The following is a 20590-nucleotide window of genomic DNA, read 5'->3' as shown; positions in this document are numbered from 1 at the left end:
TAAAAGTAAGCCTACATTTCCCCCATTACTTTATATTACAGTCCTAAACCCCAAGACCTTTAAACGGGATCGTTCAGCCATTACCAATGCTAACTTATGTAGTTTGCTATCTGACTGGTCAAATGAAGGATATGGTCATTTTGTAGCCTACTGTGGTTGTTTTGTCGATTTCAACTGTCAAAGTTGGTGGCTAGCTGGCTAGTCATCTTTAACATGACATGCATGAATCACCACCATGCATGAAGTCCACCCGAGCAAAATCACTGCTTGCCAGAGACCGTTGGTAAGGTTACCTCCAAAGATGAAACTGTGATATTTAGATGTTAGTTTCTCCATCTTGATGATGACAGTTTCTACACAATTACCAATTTTGAGTAAGCTGTGAACGAGCTTTGGAAGGACTTCTTCCTGGATTAAGACAGTCTTAATCAATTTCGTCAAAAGAAAAGCCCCATGGGGACGTTCTTCGCCTACTTTGAAAAGTCCTATTAAAATGCTACTACAATTTGAAATCTGAGGAGGAACACTAGCTAGATTTACCCTAGATTTAGGTCCTATAAAGAGCATACCAATTGTTGCACGCAAGGCAACTACTGAATATTTCTACCCAGGTAGCAAAATATGTTATTAGCACCAAAACCAATGTTTGATTTGGGATGTATTTATTTATTAATTTATTTAACAAAATCAATGCGTAAACTTCGACATCCGTCCTATGGGTCTACAAAACATAGAATAAAAAGAATACTATTTGAATACACTACTCTGTGCATAATAACAATAAGTAATATTTTTCTAGTCAGCAGCAAATCATTCGTATGTTGGCTTACAGCTAACGGTATAGTTCGGTAATATAGTTTAGGTATAGTTCAGTTTTACGGTATAGTTCAAAACTTTTATTTTGATGATTTGCTTTTCCGTGTGTCATTTTGCTGTCCACTACGTTCCTCTTGTTCTTTTCCCCTTTCTCGTTCAAGGCCGCAGATTGAATGGCAAATGGTGCATTACTGCCACCTACAGGATTAAGTTTAAAAGACACTATAGCAAAAAAAAGTATTTATGTAGGCCTATTGCATTGAAAGGTTGTTAATATTTAAGATCAATAGCCAATCAGATTACACCCCTCCTTTCCGTGCTCCAGAAGCAACGTATGAATAGCTGAAATTGTGTATGGCAAGGTGACTGGGATAGTCCAGTTAGTTTTGAGGTGAGGCCTTAAAGGGTCCAAAAGACTTTGATTCTAATTGATAGAAGAATATCTTTGGTCAAGAATGAACTACAACGTGGCTCTTATAACCTCTGCTGCTTCACAGGTTTCAGGATGAAAGGTTTATGGAGATTCCTAAAGAAAGATAGTTCTGAAAGGTTTAGGGAGTTTCCTAAAGGAAGATAGTTCTGAAAGGTTTTCTGTTGTCAAAATGTGCAAGTTGCATGGTGAATGTATCTGTGTCACAGCACTGCAACTTTCCAGTAATATTTTGTAATGCAGAAAAAATGGAAGAAAAGGTACACATTTTTTACGTACAAAGACATACTTAAAACAATATTGAGTACAGGATCAATGAAGATTTGACAGATAAATGTAGAAAACAGAAAACAACTGCTCGCTCCAAACCTCTTAAATGCGGCCATACCAAGTGATGTTATGCGTCTGATGCTTAACTTTTGAAACTCATTTGTTCTCATTCTTTACAGCTGTTTTCATAAAATCATGGAATCATGTGAAAGAATGTTACAAAAGGAGAATTAAGATTTGTTTGTAAATCATAGAAAATCCCCATATCGCTGATATCGCTTATCACTTGAATATGCCGTGTATCCTATCAGCATTTACTACGGATGTCAGTACTAGATAGACCTGGTTTTAGGCAACTGAACAAAATCATACAGTTTTGACAAAGAAAACAAGGAAAGCCGTATGAGCTTACTTACTTGTATTCAGCACAGATGTGTTGATCCTTCTTATAATTGCTGTTTGACTGATTTGAACAACAGTCACTCACTTGAAGTATATATGACATTATGAAAGGGAAATTCCCTTTTTAACACCCGTCCATATGACGTAAAAGAGCTATTTATCTGTATCCACCCACGATTAGGAATGGGCTGCTTCTCAAAAGTTCTTTTGATTTTTTACGAGGGCATGTGCACAGTTTTTTCTTTTGAATATCTCCATGAAATCACACTTTCAGGGAAAGAATATCCCGAGAAACAGAGAGAGAAAATAGGTCAGTTTTCCCCAATATATTTGAGCTGATTCTCTCCACATTTGTCAGTTACTAAATAGTACATTGAGTATGAAAACTAATAGGATAAAGTCAAATGTGTTTAATTTTGCCCGTGTGTTGGGCCCTTTGGCTTCATCAACAATCCTTGCTTGCAATGGAGAAACGTCTGAATTGATCACACTGGCTAAATTAAAGTAGCAATGACAGTGAACAGATACATTAAACTAAAACACTGAACTTATACAGAACTTAGACAGGGGAGGACAGGATAGCTATAACAGCTTGGGAACTAATACAGGACTTAGACAGGGGAGGACAGGAGAACAATAACAGCTTGGGAACTAATACAGGACTTAGACAGGGGAGGACAGGAGAAATATAACAGTCTCTCTGGGCCACCAGCAGTAGAGGGTCCTGGTCTAGGGGGTCGGGGATCAGAGAAATTACGTGGACCCCCTCTGGCTGGTAGCGGTAACATGGAGAACCAGCTGGCTGACAGCGGTGGTGTGGAGGATCCCCCCCCTGGCAGGCAGCAATGCAGAGGACCCCTGGGCGGGCAGCAATGCAGAGGACCCCTGGGCTGGCAGCTTCGGTGCGGCAGACTCAGGCTGGCAGCTGTGACGAGGGCTCCCCCTGGTGGTCGGTGGTGGCGGCGACTTGGACTGTCTGGCACAGGGGCTCGGCGCTGACAGGGTGGCTTGGCGACTGCCTCGTGGACCCTTGGGTCTGTTCTTACCCTGAACAGACTGTAGCACCCAGGGTGATGGTTGCCTCTGACACATTAACAGAGGATCCCCAGTGGGCCAACAGGTCCAGGTTGATGATGCACAGTTGGCAGATCTGGGTTCGCCTGAACTCGTGCACCAGCTCCCGGGGTCTCCAGCAGTGGCTTCCTCCCTCTCATGCCAGCCTTTTCTCCTGTCACAGTCATCAGCTGGGGGTTGAAATGGTAGGAAGCCCCAAGGCTCTCTCCTTCTTGGTGGCGGCAGCTAGCTAGCTCTGATCAGTGAAGAGCCCTTGCCTGAATCACCTCTTCAGTGCCCTGGTCAGGGCTTGAAGGTCCTGCTCTGCTGGGGCCAGGCCGAGGAGCGCCTGCAACGCCTTCCTCTCCAGCACCAGGGCCAGGGGAGTGGCAGCTTCTTTGTCGTTCCAGCTGTTGTGTCATACCGCTAGTTGGACTTGTGAGAGGTACAGCTCTGGCTGTGGTGTCTCATCATACTTGGGCAGCTAGGCTGATGTTCTACACACAGCTGTGGGGTGCAACACGCTGGGCACGGGGGCCAGTGGTGGTGGTTTGTTGGCAGTGATGCGCCACAGTGGCTCGGCATCTGTAGCCAGGGTGGAGCTAGCAGTGGCACTGGTTGTTAAGGCAGCAGGTGTTCACCAAGGGGCGATGAGGCCATGGTGCGCTCGTGCCATCAGGATGGGCCGGGAAACCTCCAAGAAAAATACCCATGTGTAACCTCTATGCGTTGCTGTTTAGACCTTTAACATTTCCTCATATAGAGATGCCGTGAGAACAAACGCTGCAGGAGTTTTCTTTCCTCCTTGAGCAGGTTTGCATTCTTTATAGCCTAATATCTCTGGCCTACATCTCCTAAACTAATCAGTAACACTAGATATGCTACAGACAATTATGACATACAAGAGATAATATTAATATTGTAACAAATCACGGAAACGTGGAATTTTTGTTATGGCTTATTTATTAAACACTAAACACACTCACAAAATGGCACGGGCTTTATGCCCTGGTGCAAGTAACCACGATCAGACTGTGCTACAGTCACACACCTGCACAACCTCTGTCCCAACACATAACAACAACAGGTACTTAGAACCATAAGGACCATCGTTAGGGAACATGCGCAAGTGCATCACATAGGGTATAACACATACAGTACAACAGTGTGCGCCCGCCGCACGGCATTATGGGGCGACTATGCCGGCACGTTACAATATCTTTATGCTAGTGAAACTGATGAGAACATTGGAAACACCATCAGAGATTAGATATAGCCTAGCAACTTCAGAAAGGGAGACAGGAATAGCCTCGAGCATTTGTTGAGCGGCCACAGTCGCCAAAGATAATTTCTCTCCTCCAAGTAGCCGTCGGCTGCTTCTCTCTCGTTGTTACACACAGTCATCTGGCATATACATTTTAGGCTTCCCCCTAGTGGACACTATCCCAATGGCAGTCTCCTCTCTATTTCATGGGGTTACAAAATGCCATGCAAAGTGTGATGTGGCGTGATATGTTTTCCTTTTCTTTGTGCTATTTTCTCTGCACACACTTTTTAACAGCAGTAATACTACCATTCTCTTTAGCAAAAACAAGTGCTGAAATGTGTAGATGGCTACAATGCAGCTTTAAGGAGAAATGCATGGGGAAACACAGGGAAGAATAGGCTGTCGTGGTAGTTCTTTTAAATAAGCAGTTGAAATACTCAGTTTGTGTATGTTTTGTGGTGTTGGTAGTGCCACTGGTGTGTGTGTGTGTGTGTGTGTGTGTGTGTGTTTTATGACATTACTACAAACTAGCTACAAACATAACTCAAAATTGTAAAACCCTGCATAATGTTGCTTGAAATATGATACTGATATTATGCAGATTCCTTCACCTTCACTTTATTCAATCTGTAGGTGAATTTAATAGTGTGATGTGACAAATTGGAGGCCATATCTTTAAACAAAGATTCATGTGACCAAGCTCATTTGCAGTCATGTATAAATAATGATAAGTGCCATGTTTCTCTGTTTCCTGTTTTCCCAGGTATATTTTACAAAAGTGTTTCTTTTTCTAAACTATCTCTTGATGTCCAATTTCCCTGCTTGCGCTGGCATGTCATAACCTCCTATTTCTGCCACTTGTGAGTACAAAATTGATTTAGGGCCATATTTTCTATGTGGTGCACCCAGCCTCAGTCTACACCACTATAATCAAGACCAAAGAGCTCGGTTTAAGAATCAACAAACGTTTCTAACCCTTGTGCACAATGCAGGTTAGGTGGTGTTGGATCTGCTAGGGCTGCATCATCTCGAACGCACCCTTTTTGAATGCTGTCCTCAATCACGTGTTAATAGTGTTATGGTGCGTTCGAGACAACTCGGAAAGTAGGAGGAACTCGATCAACCAACACTTCAGTGAGGCGCTTCATTTAACTAATTCGACATCATTATCAATATTGTGACGAACATGCCTAACAGAGAGCGTGGTTATATAAAAGATTAAAAACCATTCAGTTGTACATAATCGTTGGTGACCAACAAATATGGCTGCATCACTCTGTTTAGTTATGGTCCAAAGGACTTCCGAATTGTCTCGAACGCACCAATAGACAACCCGTCTTCGGACATACCTTCTTCTTGTCTAGGGTAAACAGTGTCTGTACAATCTTTTAGCAGGACATGAAAGCTTGCGTTCCTTATAGCCTGAAAAGGATGGTATTATGAGATGAAATACGCGTTTCTGCCACGATACTTCTGTTATACCTATAGACTCAGTATTTCTGCATGAAGTGTGATTATATCACGTTAACCGTCAGCGAACATCTACCCTGCCTAACGTTACCAGACAGAAACCAGGTTATAGCCTAGTTGTATTGATCACTTTGCTTTGCTAAAGACAGACGTAAACGTTACTAAATCGTAGCCGTAGTTTAATTTTGTATGTTTGTGTTCTGCCAGGTGTTGTAGAATCAGCACCATGGGAGTACACGGGCTTTGGAAGTTGCTTGAGAGCACCGGGAAGCCAATCAACCCCGAGACACTGGAGGGGAGGATTCTGGCTGTCGGTATCCTTTTTTTGGCTTGCTATTAAAGTTTATGCAACTTTTCCAAACTGGAGGGATTTGGAGGAAGACTCCAGGTTTGAATTAGTCATGCCGTACTGGTCGCTTTTGTGCTTCACTGGGCCAAAGTGCTGTACAATGGACAAGTCGTAAAAGTTTCTAGTTGGTGTTTTATTGCTAGTCACCAGCAAAACCAGCATGTTACCTAACTAGGTTAATGTAACTTGTTATAGTAAGAAAATACAGTCTCAACTGCATTATGGAACAGTGTTTTTTTCCCCCATCAAGAACAAAATGTTGCAAAGCTTTGACTCTCAGGTCTCCATCAGGCCAGTAACGTTTGCACGATTAAACAGCAGTGATCTCCCTTTGTGTCAGCTGGGAATCCCTATGCTCCTGCATTGAAGGGTCATACAGGGGCACAGATATAGACGGAGCTGCAACATGTGTCTCATGCTTGTCCATTTTGCTTATGTGGCAACTGCACGGCGTGCGACAGGTTACAAAAATGTACGCAACTGTGCGCAAGGACGGGAACGGCAAGTATAAATTCCCTTTGACCGTGCCATTGTCATTCACGAGTAATGGGGAAGATAGCTAACCCGAACTAACAATGCCCCCTGTTGGCTCATACCAGAAACACTAGCTAGCTAACTAGCCAACACTGCAAATGAATCGACTTTATCTGCACTTCTGTCTTATTTGTGTCTCATTAAATTAGTTGTACACACAGGACTGTCCACTTTATATCTATGTTGCTACGGTGTTGGTATGCGTCTATCTCTCCCTCCATTTGTGTGAGCACTTATGCTAACTTGGAAGGCCATACAAAGTAATGACAATATGATATAAAATGTATTTGTAAGCTTATGAATTTCATACCTGATTTGAACCACACAAATTACCATACGTTAGTTGTTGTAGTATGTTGAGTTGCTGTAGCATCTACAGGCTGTTTTATGGTTTATGTACAAAGGGTATGCTGTTATATGACTAATTGTTTGTGGGTGAGGAGTAATTTGTCCTTTAATCACATGTATTGTTTTGAGTGTTAACATGCCTTGACAGCCTCCTCCCAGACATCAGCATCTGGCTAAACCAGGCATTGAAGGGTGTAAGAGATCGTGATGGCAACACAATACAGAATGCACATCTTCTCACTCTGTTTCACCGCCTTTGCAAACTTCTCTTCTTCCGCATCAGACCCGTATTTGTGTTTGATGGAGAGGCACCTCTGCTCAAGAGGCAGACTCTGGTAAGTGTTATCTGTGGAGATGTTTTGTTGTAGAATCCTGTTGAAGAGACACATTCTGTAATATTCAGGCAGGCTGTGATGCATGACCCATTTTGTCAATGCTAGAAGTATGGATAACATGGACAAAAATATTGTCCTTGGAACCCTTGTGATCAGAGGCTCTTTTTAATGTTGGGGCATTAGAGGATAAATCAGTATTTCCCCTTCAAATATCTCAGTGTGCCCTCATTACCCCTCCCTGAATGTATGGGACATTTGAAACATATCAGCATCCTTGAGGCTAACTCATGGCATCAGCACTGCACAGAACAGTACATTAGGCTTGTTGGGGCCTCTTAGGGGGCCTCTGACTGCTTGAACCCTAAATAAAGCATTGTTTATTCATATGGATGTGGACACATCAGAGCCCCCTCTTTTAAAAGGTGCTTGAATGATGGTGGTGTAATTTCCCCCATCTTGACAGCCATAGCTTGGTATGTCCTCAGTCACAATCTCAAGAAATATTTGAAATTGGTTATGTGCTAATACAATGATTTATTTACATGCACATTTTGTACCTTTTTTCTTTTATTGTTTTTCCTCTCAAGTATTTTGTCTTTATTTTCCTTTATTTGCTTTTTAGCACATTTAATTGCCTCTTTATGAAATGTGCTATATAAATAAACTTGCCTTGCCTAGTGAGTATAAGCTGTAATTGTTCTGGAGGCTTTTCACTTTTATCTTAGAAACTGCTGATTCATTCATATTGGTGTTTTACTTAGGCCATCAGGAGACAGCGGAAAGATGAAATGAGTCAGGAGTCTAAGAAAACCAAAGAGAAAATGCTGACGACCTTTCTCAAGAGACATGCCCTTAAAGTGGCCCTGGGAGACACAAGGTGGGGAATGCAGGCGCATACAACCCCATTATTCTTTTCTCTGCGACTGTTCATTCTTCTTATGCAGTTTAATAATGTGTCCGCTTTCTTCTTGGTAGCCACTATTTTAGAGTGCTTATAATGCTTTGACTGTTCACTTCTTTCGATTTGAGAATTCTAGTGCATTTCCATTGCATTGGACACACCCACAGCTTATGCTACAATTGTGGCTCCCCAAGGTATAGCAAACTGCCCATCAGTCTAGTATCTGTGCACTCTGTCCATATCTTAAGTGACTCACTTAGATAAAACACTTGGTTTGTCCCATCACTTTTAAAGCAGCAGCAAGGACATTAATGTAACGCTAGCTTTTGTGCTAAAGGCCAAACAGACCTGCCTTTGGAACATCAACAACAGCACACTTGGCACTAGTTAAAGCTTGTCAACTGATGTATTTTGGGAATCCATTTGCTGACTTTGTGCTGTAAAAGCTGTTCCAACATTGATCCCATCAGCCAGGAAGCTGTGCCCAGTCTTCCCACGGTGAGGAGGGATGAAGCGGACGACATGTTCGTCCTCCCAGCGCTACCTGCACCGCTGCAGAGGGAGAGCAGGTGTAGTGAGAAGAATCTTTTTGGAGTAAATAAATGTGCATGTACTTTTTACATTTTCATTGTCCGTATGTCTTCACTTATTTAATAGCTCACATGTTGATTTGTTTTCCTTCAGGCCCGTCAGCCCTGATGAAGAAGAGGCCCCCGAGTGGGAGGAAGCAGCGCACCCCTACAACAGCTGGCAGGTGGGTGAAGTCACAGCCTCTCTGTTCCTGATGAGAACTTACAGTGGGTTGATTTGTTGATCATCACTAGAGCTTATTTTATCACTCACAATGAACTAGTTATTCTCTTCAGTCATTCCCCAACATGTGGCCTTTTCATGCTCTAGTCTAATGGGATGTGGTGTCATTTATTACTTTGAAAAACAAACACTTTTTGCATTCAAATCTAGTCACATCATTCATAATCCAACCTAGTTTGCATTCAAATCTAGTCACATCATTCATAATCCAACCTAGTTTGCATTCAAATCTAGTCACATCATTCATAATCCAACCTAGTTTGCATTCAAATCTAGTCACATCATTCATAATCCAACCTAGTTTGCATTCAAATCTAGTCACATCATTCATAATCCAACCTAGTTTGCATTCAAATCTAGTCACATCATTCATAATCCAACCTAGTTTGCATTCAAATCTAGTCACATCATTCATAATCCAACCTAGTTTGCATTCAAATCTAGTCACATCATTCATAATCCAACCTAGTTTGCATTCAAATCTAGTCACATCATTCATAATCCAACCTAGTTTGCATTCAAATCTAGTCACATCATTCATAATCCAACCTAGTTTGCATTCAAATCTAGTCACATCATTCATAATCCAACCTAGTTTGCATTCAAATCTAGTCACATAATTCATAATCCAACCTAGTTTGCATTCAAATCTAGTCACATCATTCATAATCCAACCTAGTTTGCATTCAAATCTAGTCACATCATTCATAATCCAACCTAGTTTGCATTCAAATCTAGTCACATCATTCATAATCCAACCTAGTTTGCATTCAAATCTAGTCACATCATTCATAATCCAACCTAGTTTGCATTCAAATCTAGTCACATCATTCATAATCCAACCTAGTTTGCATTCAAATCTAGTCACATAATTCATAATCCAACCTAGTTTGCATTCAAATCTAGTCACATCATTCATAATCCAACCTAGTTTGCATTCAAATCTAGTCACATCATTCATAATCCAACCTAGTTTGCATTCAAATCTAGTCACATCATTCATAATCCAACCTAGTTTGCATTCAAATCTAGTCACATAATTCATAATCCAACCTAGTTTGCATTCAAATCTAGTCACATCATTCATAATCCAACCTAGTTTGCATTCAAATCTAGTCACATCATTCATAATCCAACCTAGTTTGCATTGTATTCTTTTTTGTGCTCAGGCTCATTTGCATTATTTAGCTGTCCACTGGTATAATATGGTAAATGATTTGATTTTTCAGTGTAAAACCTTTTCAATGATGGCTTTATTGATTTGTATTGTTGTATTTGTGGTAGGAGGACATGTATGAAGACCCCGGTGCCGTGGACATAAACTCGGAGCAGTTCTCCCAGTTACCCCCAGAGATGAAGCATGAGATTCTCAAAGAGATGAAGGAGTTCAGCAAGAGACGGCGCACCATGTACCACACTCCACCAGAGGTGCGGAAGCTCATGCACTCATGTTGTTACACAAATACACATTAGGGCTGACAATACAGTTCAATGTCAACACAGACCATCCACCTATACAAAGTCATCATACTCTGCTTTTGCACATTGGAAATGAAATAGAATAAAATAAAATCTTCCAGCATTGATGCATTATGATCTACGTATACCATCATAGTGAAAATAACATTTAAAGATAAAAATCAGAACAGCTGTTAAAATGTAATTGTTGAAGTATCTGGTTTTGATAAGTTATCTACTGCTTACAGCACCCATTATAAACTTGCTCAGTTAAAAACAACCATCGTCCAGATCACACACCAGATGGTTGGAGAGATGGTTTCAAGTATAAAGTTGTGGAAAGACTCAAGTTAGGATACAGATATTCAAAGATTTCGCAGGCTTTAACTGAGCCACTGAGTACTCTTCAGAGCGTTACTAAGAGATCTATGGCACCGCCCACACCTTGCCTAGATCGGGTCGCTAGGATTGATCAGGGAAGCCACCAGATGAAGCCAGTGATAACTTTAAATGACTGACTTTAGCTCAGATTGGTCAGTCTGTGCACTTGACAGCTCACCTTTCAGCCAGGAAACATGTCGCCAAAAACAGCATAGTGACTTGTGAAAAAGATTTTGAATGGGTTTTTCATTTTGGGTTGTAAGACAGAAAAGTGATATGTTTCAAAGGAATATGTTGTCTTTCTTTGGCACTGTACAAACATACATACCCACACACACACCCACACACCCACACACCCACCCACACACCCACCCACACACACACCCACACACCCACACTGGCACACACACACACACACACACACACACACACACACACACACACACACACATACACAGCGCTCTGACTGTGCCCCTACTTCCCTGCAGAAAGCAGGTGACTTCTCCCAGTACCAGCTGGCAGGGCTGCTGCAGAGAAGACGTTTGAACCAGCGTCTCAAGGGTGTGGAGCAGGAAATGAGTCAACAGTCCTCTGCAGGTCTTGAGCTCCCACAAGACTCAGAGCACAGTGTGGAGACACGGCGCCTCGTTTCAGAAGACTCCTCTCACTATATCCTCATCAAGGGTGAGCACACACACACTACACACACTATATCCTCATCAAGGGTGAGCACACAGACACATGGCTGTTTGGAAAGACTCCGCACTACACTACCACACACAGTAAAGAATTGGGCCAAAGTTTAAATGCATGCACACTCACACGAACATGCAATTTGCTGACTAATATTTCACACTATCTATCAGAACGAATCTGTGTATCTTAGTCCCTACGGGTGTTTAGATCTATTCTTTTTCATTTGTCATTAAAGCGGAAATTAGATAGCAAGAAACATCAAGTCATTTGGCAACAGTTTGATTTGGGTTTGGGTCTGCATACAGAACATATTTGTAGTATATTTTATTGTAATTTATCTCAATCGTAATATCTGAGATAGACCGGCCGCCCCTCCTTACTTGATGAATAAGCTAGGATTGATCAGGGAAGTCACCAGATGAAGCCAGTGATAACTCTTCTTGCAAGAGGCAACTCACAGTCCAGCCAGCATGTGCTTATGTATCATATTTGATACATGTAAACTGCCTACAGGAGTCTCAACACATCAACACATGATGCAATAAGATATATTAATGGATTTGGATTTCCAACCCATAACACATCAGTGGACAAAAAGACACATATATAGCCCCTGCCTCTTACAGGACTTAGGAGACTAATAAACATCTATATGAGACCAGTAGCCTACCACAGGCAGTAGCTGTATCTGTTGGTCTTGTTCCTGGGCCGGCATGCCTTGCCAAGTTTGTTGTTTGTCTAACTCTGAGTGAAAACACTTTATTTGGATAGTCTGTCTACAGGTTTGTTGAAAATCAAATCTTTCTAATTACCTTAACCAAATGCAATCCCTAGAATTGTAGTTAACAGAGTTTCAACAGATAGCTTGTTCATAATCTGAGCATCTGTAGATAGTCTATAGGGGACCATCCAAATCAAGTGTAAACTGAAAATGTATAGTTTGTATATAGTTAGCATGTGTTAGTATGAACTCTAGGGTTTCTACTATTTTGCTATTTTCCCTAGGGGTATAATTTCAAGGAGGCTTAAGGTTATTTAAAAGTTTACTTTAGCTAGCATAGCAACTAGGCCACCATAGCAACCAAGTTACACCGTTTGCTCAGCTCACCAATATACAATCACAGACCTTAAACTCTCCTGAGAGAAATGATGGGACATCAGTGGAGTAAGGGCTCACTCTGATACCAATGGAGTGGAGTAAGGGGAGGAAGTCCCGCCTCCCCCTTGCCCTTTGTGAACACGTTGGGTGCCAGGGGATCTATTAACGATTCAACTTAAACATTTAGTGTTCATTCCCCCACAACACCATAACACTCAATAAACTCTTAATAAATGCATGGTTTTCACTGAGTGGGAATGGGGTAGCCTGTGTGTGTGCGTTCGTGCGAGGAGAGGGTGCAGCATTTTTACTTAAACATTTTTAAATGGCTAGTAGTGCTCGCACCACAACTATATGGCATTTAGTTTTACATGCTGTTCACCTTTCCCGGGTGTTATATAATATCTGTTCACCTTTGCCGGGTGTTATGTAATATATATATATAATATCTTGTCCTGCACAGGGCCCCAGAAAAGCACCACGGTTCCTGAGAGCCAAGCAGCTGACACATCCTCTGGCCCACTGACTAATCATGGGAAGTCAAAAGGTCAACCTGAATCCCTCTGGCCCCAGATAACAGTGGAGAGTCCTGAGGAGAACCGTCCCTCCTCTTCTAAACCCTCACTGCCTGGCAGGGGCCGGCCATCAGACTGCCAGCCCCCTTCACCGCGCACCCTCCAGGCCATCCAGGCTGCTATGGTGGACAGCAGTTCAGAGGAGGATGATCCAGAGAGAAGAGATGCTCCTGGAAGTCCCTGGGGTGACATGTCTCCTCGTACACTGTTAGCTGTACAGACTGCCATGCAAGAGGAAGACATGGTTCTCACACAGCCCCAGAAAGGGCAGGAAGTCTGCAGGAAGCTTCCCGAGATGGGCCCTTGTACCTCCAAGGAACTTCAACACTTAAACACAGCGCCTGCCCTTGAGCAAAGCAATCTCTTCACAGACATACATGAGAGTTTTTCAGCATGTGGTGGCACTGTTAGCAGTTCAGAAGAGGAGCAGGATGGTGGAGCCGGTGACACACATGTGCGTTCTCAGAAGCAGCTGAGCAAGAATGTGCATATTCAGGAGCAGGAGGGGGGTGCTTCTCTGAGAGCATTGGGTGCCATCCAGAGAGGTACGAATCTGGCAGAGGAGCAGAGAAGCTGCACAGAGGAAGAGGACGTGGTAGAGTGTGTGGGTGTGCACAACAAGGCAGACCTGCAGGGAGATGGAGAGTCAGTTGAGAAGGTGATGAGTACGAATACGCTAGCCATCAACACCCCTTCAGATACCAAAGGTAGAACCATCACATTGTCAGATGATGAATCTAGTGAACCGCAGTCAACCGCTCAATCACCCCAGCCTGTCAGTGGCTTGTCTGAAAGACATGACGTGATCTCCACAATACAAACTACCTCTGAGGACAACCCTGAGAAGCTGAGGTTTCCTAGGAATGTCCCTCAAGGGAATGGACACGGGATGAAGCTGGGGGAGAAGAAGGGAACACAGTCCCCAGATGGTCAAGAGAAGAGTGAGAGTGAGAGTGAGAGTGAGAGTGGAGAGAGCAGCACAGAGGGTATGGCTGAGTTCCTCATTATTTGGGCTGCTTGTGTGGGATAGTTAGTTTGGTAAATTCTTCTTATTATAAGAAGAATGAAGTTCATATTCATCTAGCAGGCTTTCAACAGTCTCTTCAAAATGCTTTACAGGAAGTGACAGAAATGAGATAAATTATTATGATCAGAAATAGATATAGAAATAGAATAGATCATATAATGTCTGTACACTTTTTATTGCCCAAAACTGCTTCATTTGCAACACTTCCCCGTCTGATCACATGTCTAACAGGCAAAACTGTTCTGTTTAACAGTATTTTCCTCCATTGTATAATGAACCATAATTGCCTGTCTTAGAGAACTTTATTGAAGTGTCGGAGGGGGAGGAGGAGGGCGCGGAGCCACACCCTGGTGAGTCTCTACTCAAGCGAGACGCTGCATCGTCCCCTGTGAAGCGCCCTGAGGCCTCGTCCCCTGTGAAGCCTGAGGACCTGATCCAGAAGGAGAAGATGGATGAAGCAATGATGGAAGTTCCAGAGGGCCAATCGAGAACTTCTCAGAATGGAGAGGAGAAAGATGTGAAAGGACTGAGTCCACCACCTCCAACTAATGACTGGGAACATATAGACCTGGTAGGTCCCTCCTCACAATTTTCAATACTTGTGTATATATTATGGGAGACACCAGAAAGCTGTGAATGAAGACCATGGTTATACAAGAGAATACCTATCAATGACTAAAAGTATGGACTTCATGAGCTCACTTCAGAAGTGAAGCAACCATAGGTCTATCTGTATTCTACCGCTAGGTTGTTTTTTATGCCAGTTGTGCAGAGAAACGATAATCTTTAGCCCCAGTCCATCTGTCTGGATTATTTGTATAGTGTGTGTGTGTGTGTGTGTGTGTGTGTGTGTGTGTGTGTGTGTGTGTGTGTGTGTGTGTGTGTGTGTGTGTGTGTGTGTGTGTGTGTGTGTGTGTGTTCATTCAGGCGGAGCTGAGGCAGTTGGAGAGTTCCCTGGAGGTGGAGCAGAACAGCCTGAGAGGGCAGCAGCAACAACAAGAGAGAGGAGCTGCCACTGTCACTGGGCAGATGTGCCAGGAGAGCCAGGTAGAGAGCATATCTTCTACAAAGACACAGAGATAGACACCTGAAGAGCCAGGTAGAGAGCATATCCTCCTCAAAGACACAGAGAGCCATATAGAGAGCATATCCTCCTCAAAGACACAGAGAGCCATGTAGAGAGCATATCCTCCTCAAAGACACAGAGAGCCATGTAGAGAGCATATCCTCCTCAAAGACACAGAGAGCCATGTAGAGAGCATATCCTCCACAAACACACAGAGATAGAGACTTGAAGATATTTCCCACAAGTAGCAAGTGCACCAGAAGACCACTCTAACACTCTGTCTGTGCCATTTGATGTGAGATATTTCACTATCTAAGTGCTAGATAGCTTCACCAGTGTAGAGTTGATTATTCTGTAGATAGAGTCAACAACCCCTGAAGTTGCACATGAAGATGGTTGGCTGATAAATTATTTGGGCTTAGCAATTTGAGTTGAATTGTTAATACATTTACAGGGACACAAGCTGATTGGTAGATCTAGACTTTTAGTTCTCTAACTATCTATTCAACCTCTCACCATACAGTTGATGTTGGACTCACTGTCAACAAGGTTAAAATAACTTAAACTCTCGTGAGAACTACATCATGTTTTATGGCACAACCCACACTTACAACTTCACATCTTCAGGAACTCTTGCGCCTCTTTGGTATCCCCTTCTTGGTGGCCCCTATGGAAGCTGAGGCCCAGTGTGCTGCTCTGGACCGGGCTGAACTCACCCATGGCACTATTACAGACGACAGTGATATTTGGCTCTTTGGTGGCCGCCACGTCTTCAAAAACTTCTTCAGCCAGAACAAGTATGTGGAACACTACCAACTTATGGACCTCAAGAACCAGCTTGGTGAGTGGACTAATTACTACCTCTGTTAAAAGTCTCTGTTTGATTATGACCACCGCTGAAGTGCATTTTCTTTTTCTTTTCCTTTTTTTTAAACCGATGTTTTGGTTGACAATATCACTGACTTGGACTTCACCAATCCACATAAGACTTGTCACGATTGTAACCCCATATGGATGATACAGAATAAGGTTTGAGTCCCTAGGTCGAGATGTCCTTTCGTGCTAGTGCTCCATGAAGTGGGGCAGGCTCAAAGCACTTTTTGGGCAATAGCTTGACACCCGTTTCACCAAAAATGACGAAAGGTTTATGGGAAGTTGGCCTCTAGGAGGCCTGTTACCATAGCTCATTGCAATTCATTTGTGGAGTGGCGCCACCTAGTGAATGATCAAAGCAAAAACGTAGCACCTCATTCACTAATATCAAAACTGTGCCTGGATTTTTGAATACATTACCATTGTAGCCCCAGGAGAGCACCTCCACACCTTCAGGGAGCACCTCACACCTTCACACCTTCTGGTCCGTGCTTCACAGTGGGAACCACACATGCAGAAACCATCCGCTCACCTTCTCTGCGTCTCACAAAGACACGGCGGTTGGAACCAAATTTGGACTCCACTGGTCTAATGTCCATTCCTTGTGTTTCTTGGCCCAAGCAATTCTCTTCTTCTTGTTGTTCTTCCTCAGTAGTGGGTTCTTTGCATTAATCAGGCCTTCATGGTCAAATTGCTGCAGTCTCCTCTGAACAGTTGATGTTGAGATGTGTTACTTGAACTCTGTGAAGCATTAATGTGGGCTCTAATCTGAGGTGCTATTAATTTGCAGTTTCCGAGGCTGGTAACTCATTCATTTATCCTCTGCAGCAGAGGTAACTCTTGGTGTTGCAAATCAAATACATTAATATAGCTTATTACATCATGTTTTAATGTGGTGTGACTGTTAAATATGTCACTCTAGCACAGAGTGGTTGGACGGTGAGTCTGTCCGTACTGTGAGCTTCTGGCTGTGTGCGCAGCACGTGCCTGGGAGTTGTAGGGTCCAGGAGGCTTCCGCGCCCAGGGGCCCTTTCATAAACCGTCCGTGCTCATTCTCTCACCTTGTGTGGCGGTCATATAACACGCCGCTATGCTGTACGTCTAGTTTACTGCAGTGATTACTCTATCCAAGGGTAATGTGTCTAGTTTACTGCAGTGAGTGATTATTACTCTATCCAAGGGTAATGTGTCTAGTTTACTGCAGTGAGTGATTATGACTCTATCCAAGGGTAATGTGTCTAGTTTACTGCAGTGATTATGACTCTATCCAAGGGTAATGTGTCTAGTTTACTGCAGTGAGTGATTATTACTCTATCCAAGGGTAATGTGTCTAGTTTACTGCAGTGATTATGACTCTATCCAAGGGTAATGTGTCTAGTTTACTGCAGTGAGTGATTATGACTCTATCCAAGGGTAATGTGTCTAGTTTACTGCAGTGATTATGACTCTATCCAAGGGTAATGTGTCTAGTTTACTGCAGTGATTATTACTCTATCCAAGGGTAATGTGTCTAGTTTACTGCAGTGATTATGACTCTATCCAAGGGTAATGTGTCTAGTTTACTGCAGTGATTATTACTCTATCCAAGGGTAATGTGTCTAGTTTACTGCAGTGATTATGACTCTATCCAAGGGTAATGTGTCTAGTTTACTGCAGTGATTATTACTCTATCCAAGGGTAATGTGTCTAGTTTACTGCAGTGATTACTGATTACTCTCCAAGGGTAATGTGTCTAGTTTACTGCAGTGATTACTGATTACTCTCCAAGGGTAATGCTCTCAAGAGGCCAAACACTGACAACAGAGTTGTCATTCACGGTCTAAAAGAGGGTGAACACAGTGTAAAAACACCATTAAGGCATTTGACTAAATTGACTAAGCCTAATCTATTTCATATAATGGACTAAAGGCTTGTGAGACTGACAGATAATGTCTTTTTGTATTCCTGTGCCATAGGCCTTGACCGGTTTAAGCTGATAAACCTGGCTTACCTGCTGGGCAGTGACTATACAGAAGGCATACCTGGGGTGGGATACGTCACAGGAATGGAGATCCTGAATGAGTTCCCAGGCCCTACAACAGAGCCACTCATCCAATTCAGGTCAGACACAACAGTAGATAGAATACATTTGAGACTATACACTGGTACATGCACATGTATCGCACTGTACATTTCATGTGAAGGATGAAAATGTTGACATTTCATGATGATATTATAATATATGTTGTCTTTGTAATGAAAGTATTAATAATACAGGAATTGATGTTCTTGTTCTTATCTTCTGAATTCAGTAACTGGTGGTCAGAAGCTCAGGAGAATAAGAAACTGGTGGCTAACCCTAAGGACTCTAAGGTGAAGCGTAAGCTGAGAGCCCTGAAGCTTCAGACAGGATTTCCAAACCCAGCCGTTGCTCAGGCGTACCTTCAGCCAGCTGTGGACCCCTCAGAGGCCTCCTTCAGCTGGGGCCGGCCACATCTGGATCTCCTCAAGGAATATCCTTGATCTGTGTCTTTGTAGGGCATGTAGTTATGTGTTGTGTGAAAGTCATGCACTAGTTCTCCTCACTAGGTGATGACGTGGGTGTGGGTTGTGTGTTTAACTATACCGTTCAAATCTTTAACTGAAGCTCCTACGTTTTGTCACAATCGTTTTGGTTGGAGCCGTAAGAAGACTGACGAGGCTTTGCAGCCTGTTCTGAAACAGCTGTCTTCACAACAAGTACTACACACACACATATGGACACATGTACACATATGGGCATACAATCACATCTTACAAGGCTCTCAAACTAACAAGCGGCCTCTCTTTCCACTTATTCAAGACGCAGCTGCGCATTGACTCCTTCTTCCGCATGGAGCAGCAGGAGAGCCAGCAGATCCAGAGCCAGCGCCTCCGTAGAGCTGTCACCTGCATGAAGAGGAAGGAGCGTGAGGAGGAACAGGAGGAAGAGGAGGAGGATGAGGATATGAAAGGCACAAAAAAGGGAAGGCCTGGCAGGTCAGAGCAGAATAGGGAACCAATGAGCTGCTCTGTGGCGTTTGAAGGAGGCTTTATGGGGTCAGAAGGAACAGGTGCTAATTCAGGAAGACTTGAGGAGCCAGTGGGGATGGACTGTAAAAGTACTGCACCAACTCCGAAAGTGAAGACTCAAGAGTCCGTACAGAAAAACTGTCCTCAGAAGGCAGTCTTAATCGATAGCAGCAGCTCTGACTCAGTGAGGAAGGACTTTAAAAGTACTGCACCAACTCCGGAAAAGAAAGTGAAGACTCAAGAGTCCATACAGAAAAACTGTCCTCAGAAGGCAGTCTTAATCGATAGCAGCAGCTCTGACTCAGTGAGGAAGGACTGTAAAAGTACTGCACCAACTCCGGAAAAGAAAGTGAAGACTCAAGAGTCCGTACAGAAAAACTGTCCTCAGAAGGCAGTCTTAATCGATAGCAGCAGCTCTGACTCAGTGGGGAAGGACTGTAAAAGTACTGTACCAACTCCGGAAAAGAAAGTGAAGACTCAAGAGTCCGTACAGAAAAACTGTCCTCAGAAGGCAGTCTTAATCGATAGCAGCAGCTCTGACTCAGTGGGGAAGGACTGTAAAAGTACTGCACCAACTCCGGAAAAGAAAGTGAAGACTCAAGAGTCCATACAGAAACACTGTCCTCAGAAGGCAGTCTTAATCGATAGCAGCAGCTCTGACTCAGATAGTGAAAGTGGTTGGGCTGTTCCTATGGTTACTGCACAGTCTGTCTTCAATAACAAACCACAAAGGAAGGGAAGAAGAGGGGGTCGTGGAAAAGGCAGGAGTGGACTCTGAGGGAGTTATATTAACATTAATGCACACCTACTGTCAGGAGTGGACTCTGATTGAGTTATATTAACAATAATGCACACCTACTGACACGCACCAACACTTAGATAATCGTGACTCGTGTCATTTTTATCAATAAGAAAAAAAGTCTTAAGCTGTACATCTGTGATTGGTCTAGTCATTAGTACATTTCGTTTCCATTGAGGTGACCATGCTGCAGAATAAATGTTAGTAACCTTGGGGTTCACACTAGGTTGAAACCATGGGGTCCAAAGGGCTTTCATGTTGTGCATCTGTAAATGTGGCCCTGTTTATTAGATTCCATTCCTTCTCACCACATTCTGTTTTTGCCAAGTGTGTCCAGCTCCATCACACAATGTATTTTTGAATGATTTCTTGTTATAATGGCTGCTACATTACGTCAGTGATGTGTGAAAACTGAACTACTGGGAAATTCATTTATGAAATTATTCTTTTCACACCCATACTGATGATTACTGTGACTGCATCTGTTTTTTTCCCTTTTTTTTTGTTCTCTCAATCTTAGGTTCTGTACTTGAAGCCTTGAAGTTTCAAAGTATTTCAGAGTTTTCTGTGATCTATTAAAAGCCACTCTTGTAGATCA

At 43.0% G+C, this 20590-nt stretch overlaps 2 protein-coding genes across 6 annotated transcripts in view; one reads left to right on the top strand and one right to left on the bottom strand.

Annotated features, from left to right (window-relative positions):
* Positions 1–534, bottom strand: part of tmem19 (transmembrane protein 19) — a 12479-nt gene extending 11945 nt beyond the window's left edge. Inside the window, exon 1 of the mRNA XM_042704943.1 lies at positions 294–534. The gene's annotated coding sequence lies outside the window, so the exon portion shown is untranslated. The remainder of the gene's footprint in view (positions 1–293) is intronic.
* ercc5 (excision repair cross-complementation group 5) overlaps positions 1–20590 on the top strand; it is a 23476-nt gene extending 2886 nt beyond the window's left edge. Inside the window, exons 1-17 of one of the 5 annotated variants that reach the window (XM_042704938.1) lie at positions 5611–5813; positions 5916–6022; positions 7099–7274; positions 8036–8151; positions 8646–8744; positions 8860–8929; positions 10273–10416; positions 11316–11511; positions 13086–14183; positions 14521–14795; positions 15152–15271; positions 15918–16131; positions 18119–18263; positions 18455–18655; positions 18797–18881; positions 18985–19344; positions 19465–20590. In XM_042704938.1, the coding sequence (XP_042560872.1) occupies positions 5935–6022; positions 7099–7274; positions 8036–8151; positions 8646–8744; positions 8860–8929; positions 10273–10416; positions 11316–11511; positions 13086–14183; positions 14521–14795; positions 15152–15271; positions 15918–16131; positions 18119–18263; positions 18455–18655; positions 18797–18881; positions 18985–19344; positions 19465–19971 (3894 nt within the window). In that variant the 5' untranslated portion in view covers positions 5611–5813; positions 5916–5934 and the 3' untranslated portion in view covers positions 19972–20590. The other 4 variants (XM_042704936.1, XM_042704935.1, XM_042704934.1 and 1 more) reach the window with 4 other exon arrangements.

Source organism: Clupea harengus, unplaced genomic scaffold (assembly GCF_900700415.2).
Source record: "Clupea harengus unplaced genomic scaffold, Ch_v2.0.2, whole genome shotgun sequence".
Taxonomy (NCBI): domain Eukaryota; kingdom Metazoa; phylum Chordata; class Actinopteri; order Clupeiformes; family Clupeidae; genus Clupea; species Clupea harengus.
This window is presented reverse-complemented; position numbering and strand designations above follow the sequence as displayed.